General features: G+C 45.0%; 2 protein-coding genes across 6 annotated transcripts in view; one reads left to right on the top strand and one right to left on the bottom strand.

The window, feature by feature from the left end:
- sergef (secretion regulating guanine nucleotide exchange factor) overlaps positions 1–6,219 on the top strand; it is a 14,118-nt gene extending 7,899 nt beyond the window's left edge. For 3 of the 4 annotated variants that reach the window (XM_076262809.1, XM_076262825.1, XM_076262832.1), the window contains one exon: positions 4,632–6,219. In XM_076262809.1, the coding sequence (XP_076118924.1) occupies positions 4,632–4,855 (224 nt within the window). In that variant the 3' untranslated portion in view covers positions 4,856–6,219. Of the gene's footprint in view, positions 1–2,888; positions 2,936–4,631 lie in introns of all 4 variants that reach the window. The other variant, XM_076262817.1, reaches the window with a different exon arrangement.
- Positions 6,220–8,509: 2,290 nt separating this feature from the next.
- On the bottom strand, positions 8,510–23,843 carry kcnc1b (potassium voltage-gated channel, Shaw-related subfamily, member 1b). 2 transcript variants are annotated; one of them, XM_076300035.1, is made up of 4 exons: positions 23,262–23,831; positions 14,181–15,114; positions 12,423–12,599; positions 8,510–8,619 (listed from the first exon to the last, which is right to left on the bottom strand). In XM_076300035.1, exons 1-4 carry the CDS (start codon positions 23,829–23,831, stop codon positions 8,510–8,512), a joined length of 1,791 nt encoding a protein of 596 aa, XP_076156150.1. The 2 variants fall into 2 exon arrangements, with proteins under 2 accessions (XP_076156150.1, XP_076156154.1); XM_076300039.1 differs by lacking the exon at positions 8,510–8,619 and adding an exon at positions 10,900–11,039 and having other exon boundaries at positions 23,262–23,843.
- Between the last annotated feature and the right edge of the window lie 508 nt (positions 23,844–24,351).

A 24,351-nucleotide genomic window follows, 5' to 3' on the forward strand; every position in this document is an offset into this window, starting at 1 on the left:
CTGGGTCTGTGTATCCCAGACTTTTTGTTCTTTATTTGGGGCACACATATATCCCTGATGTCCGTGTGACTAATTGTGCCTTGCTTGGCTAACTGTGTCAGGCAGACCACACAGAGCAGCTCACCAGAGACCTGCTAGCAGCTTTAGGGTGTGACATACCGTTTGCTCTTGATTATGGCAAGGACAGACACTTTTCCTCCCACCGTTCACTCCTCAAAATAAGGACAGGAATCGAGGACAGGGTGGATACAGCTTCAAGCTTTTGAGTCTGTATCTGTCTGATTCCTCATAACCTGTTACTCAACCCACATGTTGAAGCATGTTGAGGGTTCTAACTATGGAACATGAATGGCATATGCATACTACAAAATACATAATACATGCTGTACACACACAGATCAAGTACGCTTATGTTATAGTTGTGTTAAGTTAATTATGAATGAATTATGCAAGTAGAATACAGGTATAATTATTGGATGAGATGCTTACATTAAAATGCAGTGGATGTATGAACGTGTAATGGAAAGTGGTCTGTGTGTGTAAGTGATTGATTGAGTCTTTTAAGCATGACTGAAACCCAGGACATGCGGAGCTGTTTGTGTAACACACACACACACACACACACACACACACACACACACATAATCACATGCTTCAGTGAAGCTGCACGTCAGAGCACACTTACACACAGCACATCACACACACATTCAGACACACACATACACACAGATACAGACACACACACGAAACATGAGCCATAAGCACCAGCTTAAGCTGATGCTCCAGAAAACAGGACCGTCCCAACCACAGGAGAGATGGAAGTGAGAGGGAGAGAGAGAGGGAGAAAATGTAAGGGGTGGGGGATGGGAGGGGTTTGTGTTTCACAGCAGACTCCCTGTTGCCTTGACAACACCTCCTGCGTGGCTCTCACCACGCTTGTGTGTCTCCAGTCCAAGGCGAGATTATGGAATGTGAGCAACGGCGGTGACATTGAGAAGAAAGGAAAAAAGATTCCCTTCTCTCTGTTTCTCTCTTCCTTTTTTTCCAAGGGTATGAAACAGCCCAATGTTTGAATTAAGATATATCACTCCAGCTTTAGAGGCAGCAGCAACCCCATGCTTAAACTGTCAGCTAATCTCTTTCTGTGTGAAGCCTCGAAGGGTTTTTGGTTGCTCGGATTATAGCCAGTAATGGGAATCTATCTGTCTGGAGCTCATTAGCTGATGTCTATCTGTCGCTGGCATAATTAACCAAGCTGCTTCAGCAAGAGCATTATCATTGTCACTGAAGGACATGTAGCAAATTCTCACAAATACTGTGAATATATGTGCAACTGAAAGGAAAATGTGTGGGTGTGTGCGTGTGTGTGAAGGATGAGAGAGAAAGAGAGAGTCTTAGTCTAGGAGTGTGTGTATGTTTTTTTCCCATGGCTGTCTGCCTGCCTTTGTGCAAAAAATAAAATGTGCACTGACGTTTCCGTGTGACATAAATCCATGCAATCATCTCGGCTGTGAAGCCTGCCATATCCGCTTGAAAGCGCTGGAAGGTGCATGCCTTGCTGAGCTTAAAACCCTGCACACGGCACACGCTACCCAGGGACTCCCAGATGAGAAACTGCCATCTCCTGAAGCCCCCCCCACCCCACCCCACTCCCCTCCCACCACCACCACCCTCGCTGTGGATCACGCTACCCTCTCTCAGTCTCAGCTTACCCTGTAAATATAGACCACCATGAATCATGCCTGTCCACAGACAATTCGACATATTAAATCAACCTTGGCAATGATCAGCATTGATTGAGAATGCTTTGTTGATGTATAAAGAGAACCAGGGGCTTGGTTAACTTGGGTGTTGGGTGTGTCATGCATGTTTTTGTCTGTTGCCATGATTTCCATTCGGGGGAACCTACATGAAATGGCATCGCTGAGATCAGAGTATTTTGGTTGACATCCAATCCCCGTCTTGGGCCTGGCGTAGCCCGTTCATGCATATGGGAATCACGCTGGAGTGATCTGCAGTGTTAAATCAGTCCTGAAGTCAGCCTTGTAGCATGACTCCTGAGTCATGAGCATCCTTTTACATGTGCGCAAACTTAAACAGAGAGTGCACATTCTAAAAATTTAAACAGAAAACTATTTTGAGCTGCTCCTAGTCTGCACACTGAGACCCCAACCCCCATCACACACACACACACTCACACACACACACGCATAAGTATAAGAGAGTTGAGTTGTGTTAAGCTTTTCATAGTTGGAAGTCATGTGACTCAGGCTGCTCATCTGGAAACAACTGAATAGCAAGGTGGCTAAACAGTAGTCAAAAATAAAGTTCAAAAGTTCACTCTTGACAAGCAAAATGCAAGTCCCCGAGACAGTGCTGTGCATATATGCCCAACATCATAAAATAGCAAAACGTCTAGAGGGAGGTGCAGAGCTGCATTCAGTGATGTTCAGGCTGTAAGACGCACTTACAAAACAATGTCAAACTCAGCATTGCACTCACTTGTACCTTTAGCAAGACACCAGCCAAGTGTGATCTGCATAGAACAGACAGACACATACTGTATACAGACAGATTAATCACACATCCAAATATTCAATGTTTTCACCTTAATGTATTAAATTGAACTGTTCTGTCTGTCTCATCATCTGTAGTCTGTGACTGAGACTTGGTGAGTACAGAGGCCAAGTGCTGTCTGTCTACACTGAGGCGGTTGATGACCCATCACTGTTCTAAAGATTTTTTGTTTACACTCACCCTAAGTAGACAGGAAAGAGGGAAGCATGACAAATTATTCCTCACTATTCTGGAATGTAATAAATAGTGCACATTCCAGGCTGCCTCTCTGAGACCCCACATGGTGTTTTTTTCTGTTTCCATGGGAACAGCTTTGCAATGCAACATGTCCATGAATAACAGAGAAGGTGTCAGAACGGTGAGTGAACATCAGCTCTGCGAACGTGTCTTGCTTGGCAAGGGTGATCCCCCCCCCCCCCCCCCCCCACACACACACACACACACACACTCTAATGAGGCTAAAACCTTAAAGCTTGAGAGGCCACCCACTGAAATCCAGTAAAGGACTGAGTAATGAGGACATAGGAAAGGGAGGTTTAGGAAATAAATTAAGAAGAAAAAGGCAGGACCACAGACATGCACACCAAAAACACATTCCTGAGTGGGAATGATAAAAAAAAACAGCAAACCTTGCTGATGCCTAATTTTGTCAAATTGTAAATTGTAACATGGAAAAATATAAAAACAGTGGTGATGTTGAAGAAAAGAGGAGAAACATCCACCCCAAAAAGAATGCAAGCTCCCTGGGGTTGCCATGACGACTAGACCTGTTATGTAATGTTGTTGCCATGGCACGTGCCATTGTGAGGATGGTGACCTGGCCACACCTCCCAACACTGACCAGCACCACTGGCCTCAGCAACTGATCAGTGGTACATCAGTGTTTTGTTTATTTTTCTTTAACATTTTAATTTCAATTATTTACATGTTTTCATGTTAACAACAGAATTTGTTTTGTCTGTGGTCTCTCGTTGTTATTATCGGCATTATTTCCTGATCATCCCTCCGGTGTTGCCAGAGTGGGACAGATAGCTGAGAGAGTCTAGCGTAGTCCATCTTCCTCACTTCTCTAGGCCTCTGGCACCGTTTTGAAACAAGTTACGCTCAATGGCAGTCGTATTAAAAAATGATCAGGTGGAAATTATGAGAATATTAATAATTTGGTGTATTATGCCATCAAGGACATTTTTTCTTCCTGTATCTGATTCCTTCTTCAAATCGGGGTTGAATTCTAACACACACACACATACTGTATATGTGTGTGTGTGTGTGTATGTCAACATACTATTTTGAATGCATTTCATATGTTAGCAAGATGTAGAACAATTATCTTAAGATAGTAAAGAACAGCTTCATTGGACATTATTTGACCTATTTCTACAACTGCTTTAGAGATGACCACCTTACACACAAAGGAGTGTTTTAGGTGTTTTTCTTGTTTTGGGGAGAGGAGTGTTTTGTGGTCATATAGTATTCATGCTTGCTGGCATACTGTTCTACACCAGCCTGCTGAAAACTTTCGCTCTGGGGACAGTAAAGACGTTGGGATGATGTGAAGTGAACAGACAATTAGTGCAGTTCAGACCAGTTCACTGCCAACGCGGCTCTAATGAACACGCACTAAGACACTGCATAGTTTTTTGGTCATTAATTGTCTGTTCGCCCATATTGATTGTGGGAGACCTTAATGAAGAGATGGGAAGACAAGCAAATAAGCCTGTTTTATAAGTCTTTGAATATGTGCCATGTTATTTATTTTGACACCACCAAGCTGCAAGTTAATGCTATACCGCAAATTTAAAATGTAATTTCCATACAGAAGTGTCATACAGAGGTCTGGAACGTCCTTTTTTAAGCCTGCTGACGAAATGCTCTGCTCTTTCAGTTGCCCTCTCCTGACTAATGCATGTTGAATGAAGCTGGGGTTTCCAAAACCAATTTGTGTGTGTGTGTGTGTGTGTGTGTGTGTTTGTGTGCTCACTCTGGCTGCAGTGTCTTCACTTGTGCCTCATATACCTCTTCCTGCAACCGTCTCCATGTTCTCTTTCTTCCAGGGGATTGTCTGTTCTCCTGGGGATGGAACGAGCATGGAATGTGTGGAGACGGATCCCTTTGTGACATCATGCGCCCGCAGCCAATCCCTGCGCTCCGAGCCGCCAGGCCCGTGCTGATTGGCTGTGGAGCAGGACACTCTATGGCTCTGTGCTGTTTGAAGGACAGGGAGGTGGAGGACTGTGCTACTGCTTCTGCTGCTCAAGCTGAAGGTGAAAGCGTTTAAGGCACTCACCTGCCCTTGCTGCTAACGCACAAATGGTCACATGAGAATGTGTGACTTAACCGAGTCCTTATCCCCCCCCCCCACACACACACACACACACACACACTGCAAGGACAAAGCCCTTCATGACTACATTTCAATATGAGTAAACATAGAGAGAATGAGATCCCTTTAATTTGTTATACTCTCATGAGATTTACAATGTTTACTCTAAGCAATATTTTAAGTAGAGTGTTTATGCACTGTGTGGCTTTGCTGCAGAGTCCCAGTGGAGAGGTGTAAATGGAGAGATGGAGAGGGAGTGTGTTTACTGCTCTCTGGCACTGGTTCTTTTTCAGCCCGTGCACATTAGATCATTACAGCATCGTACATGCCCCTGCTGTGGGACATACTCCATCATGATATAGGTTTATGGCTCTCAACATGATTGACCCCCATTGGGGCTGTCTCGCTGAGGGGACTGATGTCTAGACTCTTGACTCCTGACTATAGGATAAGCCCTGGCATTATGATCATATCACTCGACTGAATGGAACGTAAATTCAGGTGTCATGTTAAACCCTTTGTCAGTGTCTGCCTAGTACCATTAATAAAAGAAATGGCTTTGGTTTATCTTTTTGCCACTGTTAAAATGTATGTACAGTCTCAGGATACCAATGAATATGCATGTGACTATAACAGAGGAAGGATTACACAGACACTGTGGTCCTCCAGGCTTTACCACATGTCTGAGCTCACCATCCTGGCTCTGCTCGAAGGCCTGCTGTGATTTGAGACACTTTTTCCACATGGCTAAATACCTTACGCTACACAAAAGCTGTGTTGGTGTGTGTCTGGCATGCCTTGTTTTGGATGGGTCACTGTGGGAGTTTGATGCGGAGCTCCAGGCAGAAGTATCCGGTGTAAATCGCTGCCAGGGCAGGACGGGGCAGGCCCCCTTGTGTGGGCTGGGGGACAGGACAGGACAGGACAGGACAGGACAGTAGGCCAGCCGTGAAATATACCACCCTGGTTCTGACACAGCGTGACTTACTGATCTGGCCCACCGCCATTACTCACACAGCCTTCGCATCTCTGCTGAGGACGGCATCACTCTATGGAGGCCATCTCTCTCTCTCTCTCTCTCTCTCTCTCTCTCTCTCTCTCCATTGCGGGGGGATTCCCTGATCACTGACCACATTGCCCTGTCATATCACTTTAGATCACGTCACATCCTCACACAAGTGAGACAGACTTGAGGCACTGAGAGCCCTTGAAGCCCATGTGACAGTGGCCATGCTAGTTCAGTGGCATGCTAGTTCTTAAAGTCTCTTTCACGCTACTGTAAAATGAGTTGACTAAATAAAAATTGTCTTGAAAAGTGATTTGTCATGGAATGCTTGCTCAGGTATCCCTGTTGTGAAACAGTTTAATTCTGAGTAACTGAGTCTGGTTCTGCTGTTATGATATCTGCTGTAGTGCAACCAGTGCAGTGTGGTGTGTATGTGGCATGGCCTGAGTCTTCTACATGTACAATTACCCATAGTCAGAGGCAATGTGTATAGCATTTTATTAGTGTTTCTCATCATTTATTTTTTACTCATAATTCTCATAAAAGAGACACAAAATATTGCCTGAACAACTCAACAAGTCAACTCAAACTACCAATGGAACAACACCATGGTTAGATACCAACACATTTGGCTGTTCAAGAAACACACATCGAAGACTTGTGGGAAAGTAATCACAGTAGGTATTGGGTATTGCCATTTCTGAAGTCGTGTGGTGTAGTTTTTTTCTTCACGTTTTCTATTTTGGCGTCGGTAGCTCGGTACCCTTAAGGATCTGATCGTATCTCAAGTAGTTCCCCCACCTCACGCCTGTGTTGACCAGGCAAGGCGTAATCCTCCTCTGTTTGTGCTGTTAAAGGTTTCTGTTCAGTCTTTCCTTCCAAATCTCCTTGGAAAGTCCTGGAGGAGTTTTTTTTTTGGCAGTGTGTTTGCAGTGGTTGTTATCTCAGTGCTGGTCCCTAAGCGGTGTGTATAGGGGGTCACTTTTTAAAAAAAACCAGAGGGGTATACTGCAAAGCAAGATTACTGATATTTGAGCCAAAAGCTAGAGCTGTGTTCAAATTGGACAAACAGAGGCAACAATTCGTGGCAAGCATGTTTTCTTTGATTGTTTAAATTTGAATGTTTTTTTTGTGTCGACATCAAATCAAACATCAAATTGTTTGTTGTAAACTGTAAACAAAATTGGCAAACAATGAGGCACTCACCACACATGTTAGCCATTGTTTGACGAATTTGAAGTGCACTTTTCTGTTTAAGGCTCAACTTACAGCTTATCTCGCGGGCAAGGTTTTCAATGATTATAAGACACAGTGTTGGTTCCTCTTGTCTTTCATATTCTGCTCCGTGTTTGCATTCGCCTGCACTGATCGTTGGAAACACTAATGAGGGAACGTGAGGACGGGTACATTTGCTTCAGACAAACCCTAAAAAAGGTGACACCTATAGTAGCTTGATATTATTATTAAACTTATACTGGCCTATCTATCACCCCAATCAAAGTCTCTTTGAAGGGTCCTACATGTTAAGATATGTAAAGCTATTCTAAGCTTAAAACCCTGTCTTAAGGACCTCAGAAGCATTCATGATGGACATATGTAGTGATCACTTACTGATGTTTGCAAAAGAATTCATGAAGCATTATAGGTTTACTGAGGTTCGTGAGATATGATACTGAACTATGAAAAGGTGTGATATGGCTCTTTTTTTAAATGGCCAGGTTGACTAAGATATTTAACAATATTTATGTTGAATTTGTGACCATGCTGAAATGGTCTATGTTGTCTAGTGATGCACTCTATAGCTCTGGCTACTTTCTGACACCTATTTGGTGAAGACAACTGAGTTATTATTTTCTTTTATTTCTAAATCATACTGGAATGTGAAAGTTTGCAGGTGCAAAAACTGCTAAAAGGCATTCATGATGCACCTACTGTGACAGCTGCCATAACCTAAAAATTAAAGGGTTTGTTATACCATTTTCTTCCGGGTTTTGTTGTTTGCAACTACATGAGGCGATGTCATTGTGCACATGGTGTCAGTGGGGCTGAGTGAGAGCATTACATCCGGGGTGAGTCGTCTTGGCAACATTGAGAATGGAAGCTCATTGAATAAACAGAAAGGTGTCCTAGTTCCTCTAACAGAACAGAAATCACAGTCTGGGTACACACACCACAGCAGAGCACAGATGGGAGGAGAACAAAACATATTTACAACATTGACACGTGAAAACGCACACACTTGTTCACACACACACACACACATTCATAAACACATACACACACAGACACACACACACACACTGTTACACACACACACTGTTACACATACACACTGTAACACATACACACTAAAACATAGGCACTTTCACAGTACAACAGCACAAAAAAGCACTCCACTGTAACAGGGCTACTGTACGGCTAGACAACAATGTTTCATCTGCACTATGGCGGCTACATCTATGCTGAAATAGTCTCTGCCACACACACCCATGAGGAAGATGCTGATCTACTGTACACACACACACACACAGACACACACACACACACACACACATACACACAAACATTCTCACTCACTCACTCTCACACACACTATAGCGTTCTCAGGTAGGTGATGTGGGCGTGTGGTTCATGCACATAGTGGTTGGCACACCATGATTCATGACACACACTGACTCTGTGGGCTGTCTGTTCCGGCGCCGCCGCTGCGACTCTAAAACACATAGAGGAGAGGAGAGAACAGCAACAGCAACAAGGAAAAATCATATTAATACACGACCAACGCAAGGAACGAAGAAGAAGAAGAAAGGCACTGATCAAGAACACCTACAACAACAACAACAACAACAACTACAAAAAACAAACAAAACAAAACAGGTAGATGCTCTCTGCCTTGGAAGTAAAGGGGAGGGGAATGGGGGGGGGGGGGGGGTCATAGACACAGCCCTCCCCAGTAACAGGTCCATGCACAGGGGTCACATTTTGCCATGCGTTTGTGTGTAGTCCATGCAGTGCAGAGCAGGTAGCGGTCACATGGTCACCAGCAAGGCCGTGTGTGCACGGACATACACATGCATTAACATGTGCTTGCACACAAACGCTTACACACATACGCACACACATACGTACACATACATTGAATACAGGGATGGCAAGCTGACATGCAGCTTCCGCATGGGTGTGAAGTCATTTAGGCTGTCAGTCAAACTTGTTTTGTGTGTGTGTGTGTGGTGTGGTGTGTGCCATGTCGATGCAGTGTGTAGCAGGGTTTGTGGGTTCGTGCCTGCTTCCAAACATCCAAGTATAGTCTCTCTTTGACCTTAACCAGACCTATCTGCCTGACCTCCTGTGCAACTGTCTGTAATGGCGCTGTGTGTGATGGGATCAATTAGGACAGTTAAACACATTTACTCAACGGATTCAGACGACCCTCACAGTAGCATGTTGCTATGGGGATGGCACAGGTCAAAGAGAGGTTTAAGGTCATGTGTTGCTCAGTTTCTTGGTAACACAGGTAGGGGAATAAAGGTTTGTATGTTTTTGTCTGTGTGTGTGTATGCATATTCTGTTAAATAAAAACAGAGGCTAAACAGATTGAGTACAAAAATTTATTTCATGCAGGATATTATTTACATAGTTAGTTATTTGCATACTTTTTGTTCGCATACAAGTGCATGCATTTACCTTTCCCCAAGGTACCCAAAGGTATTAATAGTTTTTCAAGAGTTTGTTTTTATCCATGAAATATACTGCATATAGATACATATATAAATGTTTATATATAATGCTGTATTAGCATATGTTATATTTGTCAATTTAGTATTTGAACACTATTGTGTAAAGAGTTACATTTTCAAAGTGATTCCACAAATATCTACACTAAATTCAATTATATTCACAGTATGAAACGGAAGTTAAGAAAAATAAACGTTTAACCTTACACAGAATGAAAATGCTTTAATTTTTTCGGCTGTTAAGCTAACTTTATGCTTGAAAAATAACATGCTCAGGTAGGGTTTCATACTGATGGTAAAGTGCTTTACTGAATGATGCTCTCAAAACAAAATAATGCCACGTGGTCATTTTGACCACTGCTACTACTGATGGCCCTCATGTACATTAGAAATTTGGGGAAAGGCAAATAAAATGACAGCAAATAAAACATTTGCATCGCTACAGATGATGCCATATTTTTATCTGCCTCAGATAAGTATCAAGAAGCTTTGGATGGAAGGAGAATGTTCGCACATTTCTTTTTTTACTAAAAGACTTACATTTTTTTCTCAAGATAGTTCCCATGCAAGACATGCAAATGCAAATGGACTTTTTTTAGTCATTTTAATGTTCATGATACTTATAACACTAGTATTGTGAACAGCGATAGTCTTCTAACTCAGTTGCTTATGAACTAAACTTGGTGAGACTATTGACATGGGCGTTCACTAGTCTTTTCCTAATGGAAACTAACTGCACAAGACGCAAAACCACTGGCTCAAAAACGAATGGCAACGCAAGTTCAGGATTGCTTTTAGACTAAAAGCAGCAAAGAGTGAAGGAGGATAGGTCCTGAAAGAAAGAGAGGAGGAGGAGGAGGATGAAGGAGAGGAAGAAAAGCAATGGCAAGAGGTAGAGAGCTGAAAAAAGAGTTAAGATAGAGAGAGAGGAGGGTTGAGTTGACTTGTGATACTTGAAATGAGCAGGATCCTCAGTGTGACTTCAGGCCTGAGCGGCCATTTTGGTCCTGCATGTGAGTGAGAGTCTCTTCCCAGTGCTACAGGATGGATGAGATGGGGGGGGGTGGGGGGTTGGGTTGTAGGGCTGCCATTCGGGTCCTGCTTGTCTGAGTTTCCCCCCCAATGCTACAGGATTGAGACTGTCCTCAGTGCTACAGGATAGATGGAAATGGCGGGGGATGGGAAGTGGGGCGGCCATTCGGGTTTTCTGCTTGTCTGAGTTTCCCCTTAGTGCTACAGGATTGAGACTGTCCTCAGTACTACAGGATGGATGGGATGGGGGAGTGGGAGGGCTGCATGAGACAGGGGGGGCTGCAGGGGAGGGCGGAGACTGAGGACACTCCCAGCGGGCCGGAGGCCATGCCGGACATGCTGCTATGGCTCCAGGGCCTTTCACAACCTTCACACGAGGAGAGAAAGAGGGCGTTCAGTATACCACACCACAGCATCCTCAGCTACCTGTGTCTCTGTGTGAGAGGCACGAGAGTGGTGGTAAGTCTGTGTGTGTGTGTGTGTGTGTGTGTGTGTGTGTGTGTGTGTGTGTGTGCGTGTGCGTGTGTGTGTGTGTCTGTGTGTGTTTTGTGTGTATTTCCAGTCCTGATCTGATGTCTCGGCTGAGTAGCATGTGTGAGTAGCATAATAGCATGGTGGTCCGTCATGCACGCTATGAACTAGACTGCCTACTACAGCATGCATGAGGAGGTTGCTAGGTGGCGCTGGTGTTCCAGTGGCATTCCGAAGGTTAGCACAACTATAGGAGACACACAAGGACAAAGCCAGCATCTCAGCTGCCTGCCTGCTCTCCCTAGCACTTAGCCCTTGGAGATCTCCCTGCTCTAGTCTGCTGCTAAGCTAAGCTAACTATTTCATTTGTGAAGGGCACTACTCTGCTCTTATGTAGGATGGGTATTTAGGCTACTACCTAATGTGGCTAATTTCTATTGTTTGTGTGCCTGGTGCATTTGAAGTAACTGTGTCGTGTGACTGCGTCCTGTGTTGTACCTTGTGTGTTTGATGCTTTTGGTAGTCTTCTCGATGTTGTCTTTTCTGTCTGATTTCTGTCTTTGATTTGATTTCTGATTGCCCTATGATGTTGACCTCTAAGAATTGTCTAGCGTGACTGGCTGAGTCCTTCGTCATGTGACCACATGCCTCATGTCCCATGCTGCATTAGTGCGGTACACCACCACCGCTGTGTACCTGAGTTATTGTATGTCAGCATGCACCAAGTATGCTCAAGGCAGGCAAATGCACCAGAGCTCCCAAGTGATCATCACACACAAATCCATCATAACAGCAGTTTGACAACAACACATTACTTGACAGAGAAATGAACTGTTGCAAGAAAACGACACAGCCCTGGACCACTAACTATATACTTGACAGAAAGTGAAGGAAGTACATAATTGTGCTGGGGAGTGCCATTGTGCATTTGAATTTCTATTGTGTGTTTTTGTTTGTGTGTGTATGTGTGTGTGTGTGTGTGTGTGTGTTTGTGCATGTGGTGGGCCATGACAAATCATCTTGGTAGAGGTCATGCTAACTGCATCTCTGTGGCTATGCTTGGCTGAGCTGAAATGCATGACAATTAAGGTGTGCTTTGAATACTAAAACCAGCACGCCTGCTCTGCCTGTAACACTGAGCTGGCCAGCAGCCAGTAAGACTGTATCTATCACTCTACTAGCTGAAAAGAGTAGAAGCAAGGAAGTGACAGCTCATTGGGTGTATATTTTACGCGGGACTTACTCTGATGTTGCTTGACAGTGATTGGGTGATACCTACCTTTCCTGACTCTTCCTCCCGTGTGATTGGCTCGCTCTCCAGGCGTCAGCAGGAAGCAGGGCCGCTCAGCCCTCTCGGTTGGGCTGAACGCCTCCTCTGGGGAAACCGCTTGGTCGATGTGAGGACAGTCTTCGTTGGCCAGAGCCGCTTTGGACGCCTCGCCATTCACCTTGAAATCTTTAGAAAATACAGAGAGCCAAGGAAATGTGTAAATGCACTGCCGTCTACTTAAAGAGAGGAGGCGTTTTGCACTTGCCAAACATCTGCCATGTCTGGCCACAGCAGAGGGTGCTATGCAAGGCACTTTCCCCTGCCATTGGAAGCAGTTGGCCTGTCAGCATCTTGCCCAAGGACACTATGACATGAAGCCAGGAGGAGCAGGTGTCCTACCAGGAAGTGTCCTGCCTCCTGAGGGCTGTTCTACTACACCATGGTGAGACGACAGGGTAGTCAGTGCAAGACAGACATTTATTTGCACTTATATGACTGTGATTTTATTTGTTTTATGTAGTTTCACCAGAACGCTCTGCTGTTCTCAATGCTGTCCAAAAGTTGATTTTAATGGACAAAAACAACACCACATCACATCATGTCCTTGTCAAGGTGTCAGCCTGGGAAGGTGGTAATAGCAATTCCAGCTGCACACAGTTCATCTTCAGTGTACACAAGCTGAAGAATTGCTGACATTAGGTGTCAGTATTGACATTAAGTGAGTTGCGGCGCTGATGAGGAAGACTGAAGAAAAAAGCCACCTTGAAGAAGTATTGAGGTCAATCACACATCACCTAAGAGAGGAGATGGTGAATCACACAGCACCTCATGAAGTGGATGAGTCAGGTAATTTTAATCCACTAAGCGCTCATGTCCTCTCCATTCTCCTTTGTAACCCCCCCCCCCCCCCTCTCTCTCTCTCTCTCTTTCTCTCTGTCTCTCTCTCTCTGTTTCCTATCATACATCTCAGCAGCATATGTTAGACTAACCTCCCCATCGACCCTGCAGCAGGACACGAGGTGGTTACCATCTGAATCATCAGTTTTCAACAGGCTGAGGACAGGAGAGGGTGATTTGGAAGACATTGGGAATGCAGAGTCAATTAAGTGCTGGATCTCACTGGTGGAGGACGCAGAATATACAGTAATTCTCTCTGGCTCTCTATTATGTGGACGCAATGAGAGAGAAACAACCTAGCAGCCAGCTCTGCCAGCCAAGGCTGAAGATATTCAGTCTTTTAAAAAGAGATATCCATGGTGACAGTGTTGATGATGATGAGAACAAATCTGGAATCCATCTGGAATTATCTTACACTTGTACTGCAATAGAAAATGTTTGCCTGTGAAAGGATATGACTAAGACATTGGAAAATGAATAAAATCAATGGAAACTGAGTTAGTAAGATAAGAGATTGGAAGGGCCAGTATGTGTCCATTTACATACTTCAGTGATAGTGCAGGGCTGCTTAAGCTTGTTAGGATAGTACACAAGTTAGGACAGTATATGGCACTGCTCTATACTTGTAGTATTACTACTGTAATATGTAGTGTGATTTGGGACCGAGAGGGACTTTGTTGAGTGTTCCATACCTCTCTTACTCTTGTGATCCACAGAGAGGCTGGCTGTTGACGGAGACAGACAGTGAAATGAGACAGGATGGAGACGTACACACACACACACACACACACACACACACACACACACACATGAAACACAGTACACAAAGTGCTACCCCTGGGATGGTGTGTGCGTGTGATGCACTCCTACCTTGGTATCTGATCTCCGAGAGCTCTTCCTGGGCCAGCGGGCAGGGTTCGCTGTGGTTGCTGTGTCGGGGCGAGTTGATGACGGACTTACAGTAGTTGGGCGAGCCGATGGCGGGCGCGCGCGGGATGTGCCGGTTCTTCTTCTTTGGTAGCTTCTGCTTGGCCATGGCCAGGGAGTAGTACATGCCGAAGTTGTTGACGATGACGGGCACGGGCATAGCGATGGTGAGCACGCCGGCGAGGGCGCAGAGCGCGCCCACGATCATGCCCGTGGTTGTCTGCGGGTACATGTCGCCGTAGCCGAGGGTCGTCATGGTGACCACCGCCCACCAGAAACCGATGGGGATGTTCTTGAAGTGCGTGTGCTCGGAGGCGCGCGGGTCGTTGGGGTTGGCGCCGATGCGCTCGGCGTAGTAGATCATGGTGGCGAAGATGAGCACGCCCAGGGCGAGGAAGATGATGAGCAGGATGAACTCGTTGGTGCTGGCGCGGAGCGTGTGGCCCAGCACGCGCAGCCCCACGAAGTGACGGGTCAGCTTGAAGATACGCAGGATACGCACGAACCGGACCACGCGCAGGAAGCCCAGCACGTCCTTGGCCGCCTTGGTGGAGACGCCGGACAGGCCCACCTCCAGGTAGAAGGGCAGGATGGCCACGAAGTCGATGATGTTGAGCGTGTTACGGATGAACTTGAGCTTGTCCGGGCAGAAGATGATGCGCACGAGGAACTCGAAGGTGAACCAAATGACACAGACGCCCTCCACGTAGGTCAGCTCCACCATGGTCTCCGTCTCCTCGTAGACATGCACCACCGTGTCGTTGTCCACCACCTCCACCTCGGTGAAGTTGAGGATGGGGTTGAACGCCTCGTGGGTCTCCAGGCAGAAGGTCGTGATGGACAGAAGGATGAAGAAGAGGGAAGCGAAAGCCACCCACTGATGTGGTGAAGAGGGGGGGGGGGTAGAGAGAGAGAGGAGAGTAAGAAAGGGGAAAGAGAGAAAGCACAGTGTTAGAAAAAAGATGGAGGTGAGAATTGGAAGTCACAGATACATAGGGAAAATGAGGGGGGCAAAAGAAAGAGACAGAGCGGGATGGAGAGAGAGCGTGAGTGAACAGTGAACAGATATCTGTTTCAGTGGAGGTGGCAGTCTTTCACAACAGGAAAGTTACAAGTAGAGCCACTTAAGAGACACCTTCATTGAAAGTGACTTATGGTGTTACAGTGACACGCTGTTATTTATGCCTGTCCTCATGGGGGTTGAACTCCATAACCTTGGCTGTATTCTTGCCCAAAGGTATAACTGTGTGTGTGTGTGTGTGTGTGTGTGTGTGTGTGTGTGTAATAGTAGTAGTAGTGTGTGAAGTTGTGTGTATTTCAGAGACAAAACATTCTGAGCATGTCCTGCAACCCCCTGACTTCCCCCCGAAGCTTCTGGATCTCAGATGATGTCCTAGTAACCCTCATCTCCATATCTAATACATTCTGACACCACAGAGGCTATCTGATACCAGCAAACTACTGAGGCTTTTTAAATCCTAAATCCTCAGATATTTTCTTTTGGTCTAGGAGCCAGTGATGTCAATGATGTCAAAATAATGTGTGGAATCTCTTGATCAAAGTGTGTCAGGGTTGAATGGAAGCATCACCACACATTCACATCAAAGAGGTACCATTCATGCATACTCACAAAATAAACATTCAGTGCCTAATACAGAAAAAAAGTATGTTATCTTCATCAAGATTTCTTTCCGGTCAGTTTGTTACTTTTAGTGCAGTCCAGACAGTGTATACTGGTACAAATCCATCAGACGCCTCAAACAAGCTGTACCTTCAAAGTGACAAACAGCAAATTGGTTTACGGCTGATAAGCTGAAAGTGAACTCATGTGGAAACCTAAGAGAGCGCTGTTTGAAGAAATTGGGACGCTTGTGTGAATTTCTTTCAGCTCATGTATTATGAATGAAATCTCCTGTGTCTGAAGCCATCACTGTCTTAGCCAAGTTGGCCACTGATTCATTCTCTATTAGGCTACTCATCATTTCCAGAGGTGTAAGTACACCGTGCTCATGAGTTTTGTTGAATCACAAACGAGAGTGCAGGTAGACCACCTGCTCACGAGTAATTAAAAAAAACACAGCAACACATCTGTAACCTGATGAGAGACACTGTGTTTAGTGGCTGGAGAAGCAACACAATACAGGTAGCGGCAGATAGCGGCCACATGCCATACACACACACACACACACACACACACACACACACACACACACACACACACACCTCCCAAACGGCTGGCTCAGCACAATTAGGCTCTGCGTCTTTGCCTGCGTGTCCAGGCGCTTCTCTGTCTTCCTGCACAGTCTCTGTTGCTTTACTCTTTCTCTCTCTGGAGGGGAAAGTGGCCAGTCAACAGGAGCGGCTCACTCAAGCCCAGCTCCTCCGCAGCTCCTCCGCTACCTCACCCCAGTCCCCACCAAGGTCATGGCAGCACGTGCTGAATGATGCAGGATGACGACAAGGAGTTGTGTGTGTGTGTATGTGTATGTGTGTGTATGTGTGAGCTTGTGGGCTGGACTGATTAAGTGTGAGTGTGTGTTGGTGAGAAGAAAGAGAGCTGGGGTCTAAATTTAGCTTTACGTCCCCCTGTAAGAGGGACAACCACCATCAAGGTCACATTATTAAGAAGGCTGGCTGTCTTCCGTGGTCATTAAGGAAAGCTTGAACTAATTATATTATATGCACACATTTTTGTGATACTGTATTTCAATTCCAGGTGGACCAGTGTTGTGCCATGGGTTAGTTGCTGTTGCAGTGCTGTTGTTGGCGCTATTGAGCACATTTGTCAGCCTGCCTGTGGGGTCTAAATACCCTATCTGATCTAATCTGATCGATCCTGCACAGGGTCATGTGATACGCTACACACAAGTACAATTTGCATCCCCACTGCTGTGCTGACCTCTAGCCAATCAGAGGTCAGTGTTTTATCACCTGTTTCCTGAAGCTTCCCTGCAGCTTTCCCTCTTTCTACTGAAAGACCTTTTCTCACCTGTTCACTGCACCTCATGATTCTCAATGTAGAGTAGTGCACACACACAAACACACAGACACACTCACACACATACACACACACACACACACACACACACACACACACACACACACACACACACACACATATACACACTCACACATATACACACACTCATACACACACACACACACACACACACACACACACACACACACACACACACAGGAGTGCAGACCAGAGACAGAGGGAACCTGAACCAGCGGCTGCAGATGGCTTTCAGTCTTTCCAAGAACATAATGCGCCTCCTAAATGCCACCATCAGCACACACACACACACACACACACACACACACACACACTAGGCACAAACACACACACACACGCACACATCAGACACAAGTCACTCCTGCTGTGAAGGTTTGCCTCAACACAAAGACACAAACACACTCTCAATAAAAATACAAATACAGACAGCACCACACACAAACACACACACACACACACACACACACACACACACACACACACACACATAGCCTCGGCCGTCTCGTCTGGGACTTGCAAATTTGGGTCAGGCAGCACTTACATGTAGTCATCCAAACAGAGTAACCGGTCTGCAGTTTGAGAATGCCTGGGTGCACACACATACACACACACAATTGCACATACACATACACACACATAGATAGATAGATAGATAGATAGATAGATAGATAGATAGATAGATAGATACTTTATCGATCCCCAAGGGGAAATTCAAGTACATACACACAAACACACACTCACTCACACATACGACCAACACGATAGCTCTCCTCTCAAATACTCATCCTCATTTGGGGATAGGACCGTTAAATTGTTTCGTTTTCTCTGTTTTACTCTCGTACTAAGAAACCACTTGTGATGTGTCCACTAAAATATGCAACATAACTAGGAACTGAGGACATGAATAGCAAGACTGCTAGTGTCTCTTGATCGGATAAAAGAAGAATGAAGTCATGTGATGCCTTGCACCATGGCAGAAGATACGAGAGGAATTAATAAGACAGTTGAGGGCAGAAGAAAGGAAGAAGGGCCAATAAGGACAGCAGATCACACTGTCTACAGATGAAACTAGGGTTACACATTTAAAAGCGTACACCAACAACAAACAAACCTGTATTTTCAGTTCTCTGGAGGCAGCCATTGTATGGAGACCGAGATAGAGTGTTCTGGATTCACTCGATGGCCCTAACAAGCCTGGCCTGTCAGCTCTTCTGTCTCTGGTTAAATTTGTCATGAAGTGGATGGCTTGGAGGGGAATGACGTCAAGACCTCCCTCTGTGAGCGTTCCTTTATCTCAGATTACATATGTTATGAATGGGGAAACTATATTCAGTTACACCCCAACACAGAGACAAAGAGGAGGGAAATTGCTCTTTAAAAAGTGTACAATCTAGGGCCATTAAGATTCTTTGTTCTGCCTCAATAGAAAAACCATTCTTTGAACAGCAGTGTTTGAAGAATCTTTTGCTCACCATCTTTTTTTCAGTTCCGAGATTTCATTCAGAATTCAAAGGACCCCACACAGATACGTTTTGGCGAGCAGTATGGAACCTGTTTTCCCATGATGGTTGGTCCCTGATCATATTTTCCATATCCTGTCTGCAGGACCCTCTCCCTCCCTCTCTGTCAGCGTGTGTGTGTGTGTGTGTGTGTGTGTGTGTGTGTGTGTGTGTGTGTGTGTGTGTGTGTGTGTGTGCGTAATTGCGTGCAAGTGAGTGTGTGTGTTATGGATCTGCTCTGTTACTCCAATCTCTATAATTGCTGCTATTCGCTCTGTCATTGTTAGTAAGGTGTGTGTGTGTGTGTGTGTGTGTGTGTGTGTGTGCAACAGACAACCAGAGGGGAGAGCATGAATACAGCACTCTGGCTTTAACCTCCAGAAACATCTTTGCCATTGTTTCTAATCACATCTGTCTGTTTATCTCTCTCTGTTAAGACAGCTGCAGAATGATGCCATTGTTTTAAAAGACACTCATTATGTTCTCATGCTGAAAAGCATAGTGTCTTAAGATGCTGTTCAAGTTTGGAAACAATATAGTGTTACTGGTGCTACGGTCTGAATATGTTTCAGACGTTTCCAGGACTATGCTACAAGATGAAAATTGCCCAATAGTACACAGGAAATTTCATCTGATCAAAATACAGTAACAGAGAATGGCAGCTAGTACAACAAAACACCACAGTAGCAGGAGTTAACTGATTGGACATGTGACTGAGTCATTAAGTTGACAATGCTGGTGCCTGCTACTCTGGGCTGGTACAGAGATATATTTAAATGAGGTGGAAGAGAAGAGTGTTGCCAGAGAGAGCTGACAGCGGTCGTGTCACAGTTGACGCTGGCCACTCTGTACACGCTGAGAGCCACCAGCACACAATCATTAACAAACTCTTCGGTGGATATTGGACGTGTGAGGAGGAAAAGGATTCTGGGTCGAGAGACAGATTAGGGAGCTGGCCAATAGTTTATTTTTCTGAGACTGTCTGAGCTCAGGGTTCAGGCCTGGATCCATCTCTTGGGGACTCTCTCATGGACCTCTCTGGTTCATGTGGGAAACTGATCTTCATCCAGTCCCACAATTGCTAACAGAGAAAAGGGGCAGGTTTGTGTAGAAACAGATTCCTCTGCATTGATTTTGTGTGGCGGGACAAAACCCCAGATCTAGAGGTGGAGAATGCATTTGGTCTATCGGTCAGAATTCAGGAGAGTTATAATGTACAAACCAAACACACAGAGACCAAATGTAGTGCATGATTCATTCAATTGGTTTGTCCTTGGAAGTATTTACGAGGCAGAATTTCACAAAGGTGAGCCTGTACCTATAGCAAGGTCCCTTGTGGAGAACACTTTTTTCCAAGTCAGGTCTGCAGTGGAAAGACTTACAAGAATAACAAGCTGTTTTCAATAACAAGTATTCTTTTCCTGTATGGTGCACTAAATTTCACACCTCAACTCACCAGCAGTGCCTGAGTTAGCATGAGACCAAAGGTGTGAATTGTAATCAGAGGACACATGACACATCAACTTCACTGTCCCTAAGAAAAGCCACATACTGTACATACATACTTATGCAACACACCCTATGCCATGCATGTCCTGTGTTCATGCAGCTTACCTTGAATCATGAATAGGACATGGCAACACAACTCCTGTGGAGGCTGGTCTTTTAACCACAACACATTGGAGGTGTATTTGTAGGACTTGGAATAAACCAAGTGAGGTGTTTTTCACAGAGAGCGATTTTCTTCAGCTCACAGCACATTGCCTTTAGCCAGAGACTTGCTAATGAGGAGACACATCACTCAAAAATTCCTCCATAGAAATGCATGGGGTTAGCTTGTAACGCCAATATGGCAGTTGTCTACACGTATCCCGCCCCATCCGTGGCAAAAATGTCGACATGTGAATACATTGTGCCAATCATGTGGTGTGTTGTGAATACTGTACATCGTGCCAATCATGTGGCGAGTGTGATCTCGCCGCTGAAGCAAGGTTGGTGTTGTGAAGCCTTCCGCATGTCTGCCCGAATAAGTGCCCAAAAAGCATGGCAATATGGCCGCCGAGTGGAAGGACTTTGCCTTAGCCTATAGGCGGCTACTATGTACACAGATGGATTGATTCCAAATGGTGGAGAGCCACAGGGAACTGAACACAATTCAGTTAGGGTCCTCTATTATTATGTCCCCTGTAGCAGTAGAGTGGCCATGTCCATTTGAGAACCTTTGGCATCGAGAGAGAGGAGTAGTTCGCACACTGAAAGAAAAGACTTAAACAAAGTCTACAGAAAGGAGTTTTTCATTTAATTTTGGGAGCAAGAGCAGACGTTTCAGCCTTTGGCATCACCATCCTTTACTTTAATGAGCTTCTGTCTCTGAAAGAGGTCCACACTACAGTATTACTTGGTTCATTGTGAAAGTCGGCGTTGATTGTCAAACTCCATTGTACCTACTAATATGTCAAGAACCAAGTTTGCTTACAATGATCTAATACCTGCTTGCATGCTTATTGGAATCATGTTGAAATTGTGCCCCCTGTATAAAAAAAAAAACTCATGAATGAATACGAATTGTAAGTGAGATTCAGTTTTGATTGCTATTATTCCTCAAAATAATTATCCGTGAGAAAAACAATAGGCCATGCTGTTATACTATCATAAAATGCTTTACAGTGTTGTAGAAGATATCTATGAGATATTTAACAGACCTATAAAAATAATCACAGATACTGTGAATGGCAGCTTTTTTTTATTTTCATGCAATTCAGGAGCTGTAAAAGGGACCAGGGCTAAGCATCAACCTCACATTGATTTCAAGCCTTACATTATTTGCCTTGGTAACCTCATCAAACTCTCAAACTCCCGTGCTAATTTGGGGGTGTTGGCAGTGTTATTATTTTTGCATTAGATGAGGGGATTAGAGAGGGGGCTGGGCGCCGTGGGTGAACTCAAATTCAGAGGGATCCTTCACCTCCTGGAGACTGTGTCAGTCTGAGAAGCCGTTCCGCCATTTATGGACGACTACACAGATGCATCCACCGTGGATACAGTGTGTAATTGAGTTAAGGGTCTCAATTTGATTAAAGAAATCTAATTAAAGAATACTGTGATGGAACAGCTTTGCCAAACACTTTAAATAGCACTTTCATCCATGCCTTTTTCACACAAATAATGAGGGGGTAAGCACATGCCAATCACAGGCATCATATTCCATGAGCATCATCATGCATGAGATCTACTTTATATTGTAAATCATGGTTTAGATATCACCTCATGAGGATGCTTTTTCATATATCCTGAACCATCAAAATTGTTTGTTGCAGAAAAATCTTTGTGGCTCATCTCTAAATCTTAGTATAGTCAGAAAAGCCTACCAAACAGTGGAGGGAACACTGTATCACCTCATCAGTCTTGTCACAGACACAGTATACATTTTCTAAGAATGGCTATAACTATAATCACCCATTACTGTTACAGCCCATATACTGTATGTAAGCGCCTTGGAACTCTTTGTGAGGCACAATAGCATGTCAAGGTCAAGGTGAAGGGATAGACTACTCTACTGTAAATTGTCCTACACATCAATCAACTCAGAGAATACCCCTGTTTCACCTACTGTCATGCTACTCTGCGGCGAGAGAAACAGACTTGGGTAAACAGCAAAAGCGTCACAATAAATAACAAACGGGCAACTTTAAACTGGCACCTCTTTGGAGCTTGGAGGACTGCCATCAGACTGTTCCCGCCTGTGGCCAGAGTTGTATTTGAGGAGACATTGACCTATATTGACTTGACAGCCAACACCCAGCAGTGTGGGTAGTGGTGGGGTGAGGAATTAAATGGTGGGTTTTTAGCGGCTGTATGGAGAAGGGTCCCAGGTCCTCACAAGTGACAGTCAACAAACTGTGACCTGACAGTGATGTCAGATTCAATGGAGAACCTTTTAGAGGGACAGAGATGCTTGGTACAAGGAAATATATATATATTTTTAAACTTGTGCACTAATTATTATATGGGGTTGGATACTAAATGGCAATTGTACAATATTTGGTGTCCTTGTGTTCATTGGCTTGGCAAAAAATGGCTTCCCTCTCGCTAACTGAAAGTCACAAGTACATTAGTGACCACTGTGCACCATTATGCATTACGCAATAGTGTCTGCAATCAGGTGTGCTGTGCAATGTGAAATTCTCTTAGAAAACGTTTCAAGGTCATTTGTAAGGCTATGTGGTGACTTCAAATGAGGTTGCATGCCTTGAATTATTTGTGTTTTGCTCTCTTAGATCTGGGCTACTGTGATAAATGTTTTTGGCATCGTTGACTATGCTATGTTCTCGCTTGTATATTACACACAATCTATGAATGTGACATTTACGACCAATATGTGCATCATGAAGTGAGTTTTCACTGCCAGTTGATGAAATAGCGTACCACTGATCCTCCATAACCAGCGAAACTGTGCATCAGACAAGACGCGTCTATAGACTATTGAAGAATAATGTCTCCACTCACCCTTGCATATTTAGACGAGTATGGGTCCTCAAAGAGCGCCCAGACATGCTTCTGCCAGCGGCGCCAGCGCCCGGATCTGTTATCGGGTGAGTCCCCCTGAGCTAGCCTCCGGGTCATCTCCACACCCTCGTCCCCATCAGCAGCCTCTGGCGGCACAGTATCATCCTCAGACTCTTTGTGGTTTGGGTCGAGGGAGCCTCCGGCGAAGCTTTCCAGAGCCTCCTCAGCCTCCCGGTGCTGGCGGTAGGTCATCCAGCAGCATGGCTCTACGTCCGTCTCATCAATGCCCCAGAAAGCCAACTCTTCCTCGTAAAGCGGTCCGCACACATCCGCTGGGCAGTGCAGTTTCCCAGTCCGGTAATAGTTGAGGATGTGCGCAAAGACGCCCGGGTGACGGTCGAAGAAGAACTCTCCAATCTGGGGGTCATAGTCGAAGTTGTCGTGCGCATCCGGCTCCGTTAGCCAGGCGAGGCGCGTGCCGGGCAGCGTGCGCAGGGTCCCGCGGTAGGTCTGGTGTTTGATCCCTCCCACGTTTATCACTATGCGATCCTTCTCGTCACTATGGCCCATCGCGTCCCTTAGGCATGTCTCCACTCCGCTCCGGCCATCTCAACACTATCAGGAGGCTACAATAACAGCTGGGCAACCTGTGCAACACATGTGCATAGATAAAACAGTAACCAGCCTCCCACTGGAACTGGATGTCCTTACGTTATCAAAACGGTTGAATGGAAAAAATATATAAAATCCCTTGGTATAAAAATAGTTTTATGGAAATAGATATTGTTTTGATATATCAATGTGAAAAGCTGTTCCTTTTGATTGAAAATGGCTATCTTTGTAAGCTGCAAGACTTGTTTATCTCCCCAGCAGTCCAAGACAGACAGAAGCCCAGAAACAAAGACTGAAAACGGAGCCGACCGTTTTCATGAACGAACACCTCAGAAAACGCCAAATAATCCCGATGATGAAAAACACATTCGTCCTCCCAGTGAAATTAATCCACGCTTGTGACACCCCGTGTCGTTTTCTGGGGAGTCATTCTCGGCGAGGTGTCATTTAGCGCAAGGTGACTGTACTGGTGCTGAAC

Source organism: Alosa pseudoharengus, unplaced genomic scaffold, assembly GCF_046254945.1.
Source record: "Alosa pseudoharengus isolate Yale_2024_CS ecotype anadromous, Long Island Sound unplaced genomic scaffold, YU_APseudo_1.1 YU_APseudo_1.1_scf_10, whole genome shotgun sequence".
Lineage (NCBI taxonomy): Eukaryota > Metazoa > Chordata > Actinopteri > Clupeiformes > Clupeidae > Alosa > Alosa pseudoharengus.

Coding starts and splice junctions, on each gene's coding strand:
- kcnc1b (XM_076300039.1), bottom strand. CDS start 23,831: ATGGGCCATAGTGACGAGAAGGATCGCATAGTGATAAACGTGGGAGGG. Junction 15,115..23,261: donor ACTCGTCTAAATATGCAAGG/GTGAGTGGAGAC, acceptor TCACCACATCAG/TGGGTGGCTTTCGCTTCCCT. Junction 11,040..12,422: donor GGGAGGAAGAGTCAGGAAAG/GTAGGTATCACC, acceptor CCTCGTGTGAAG/GTTGTGAAAGGCCCTGGAGC.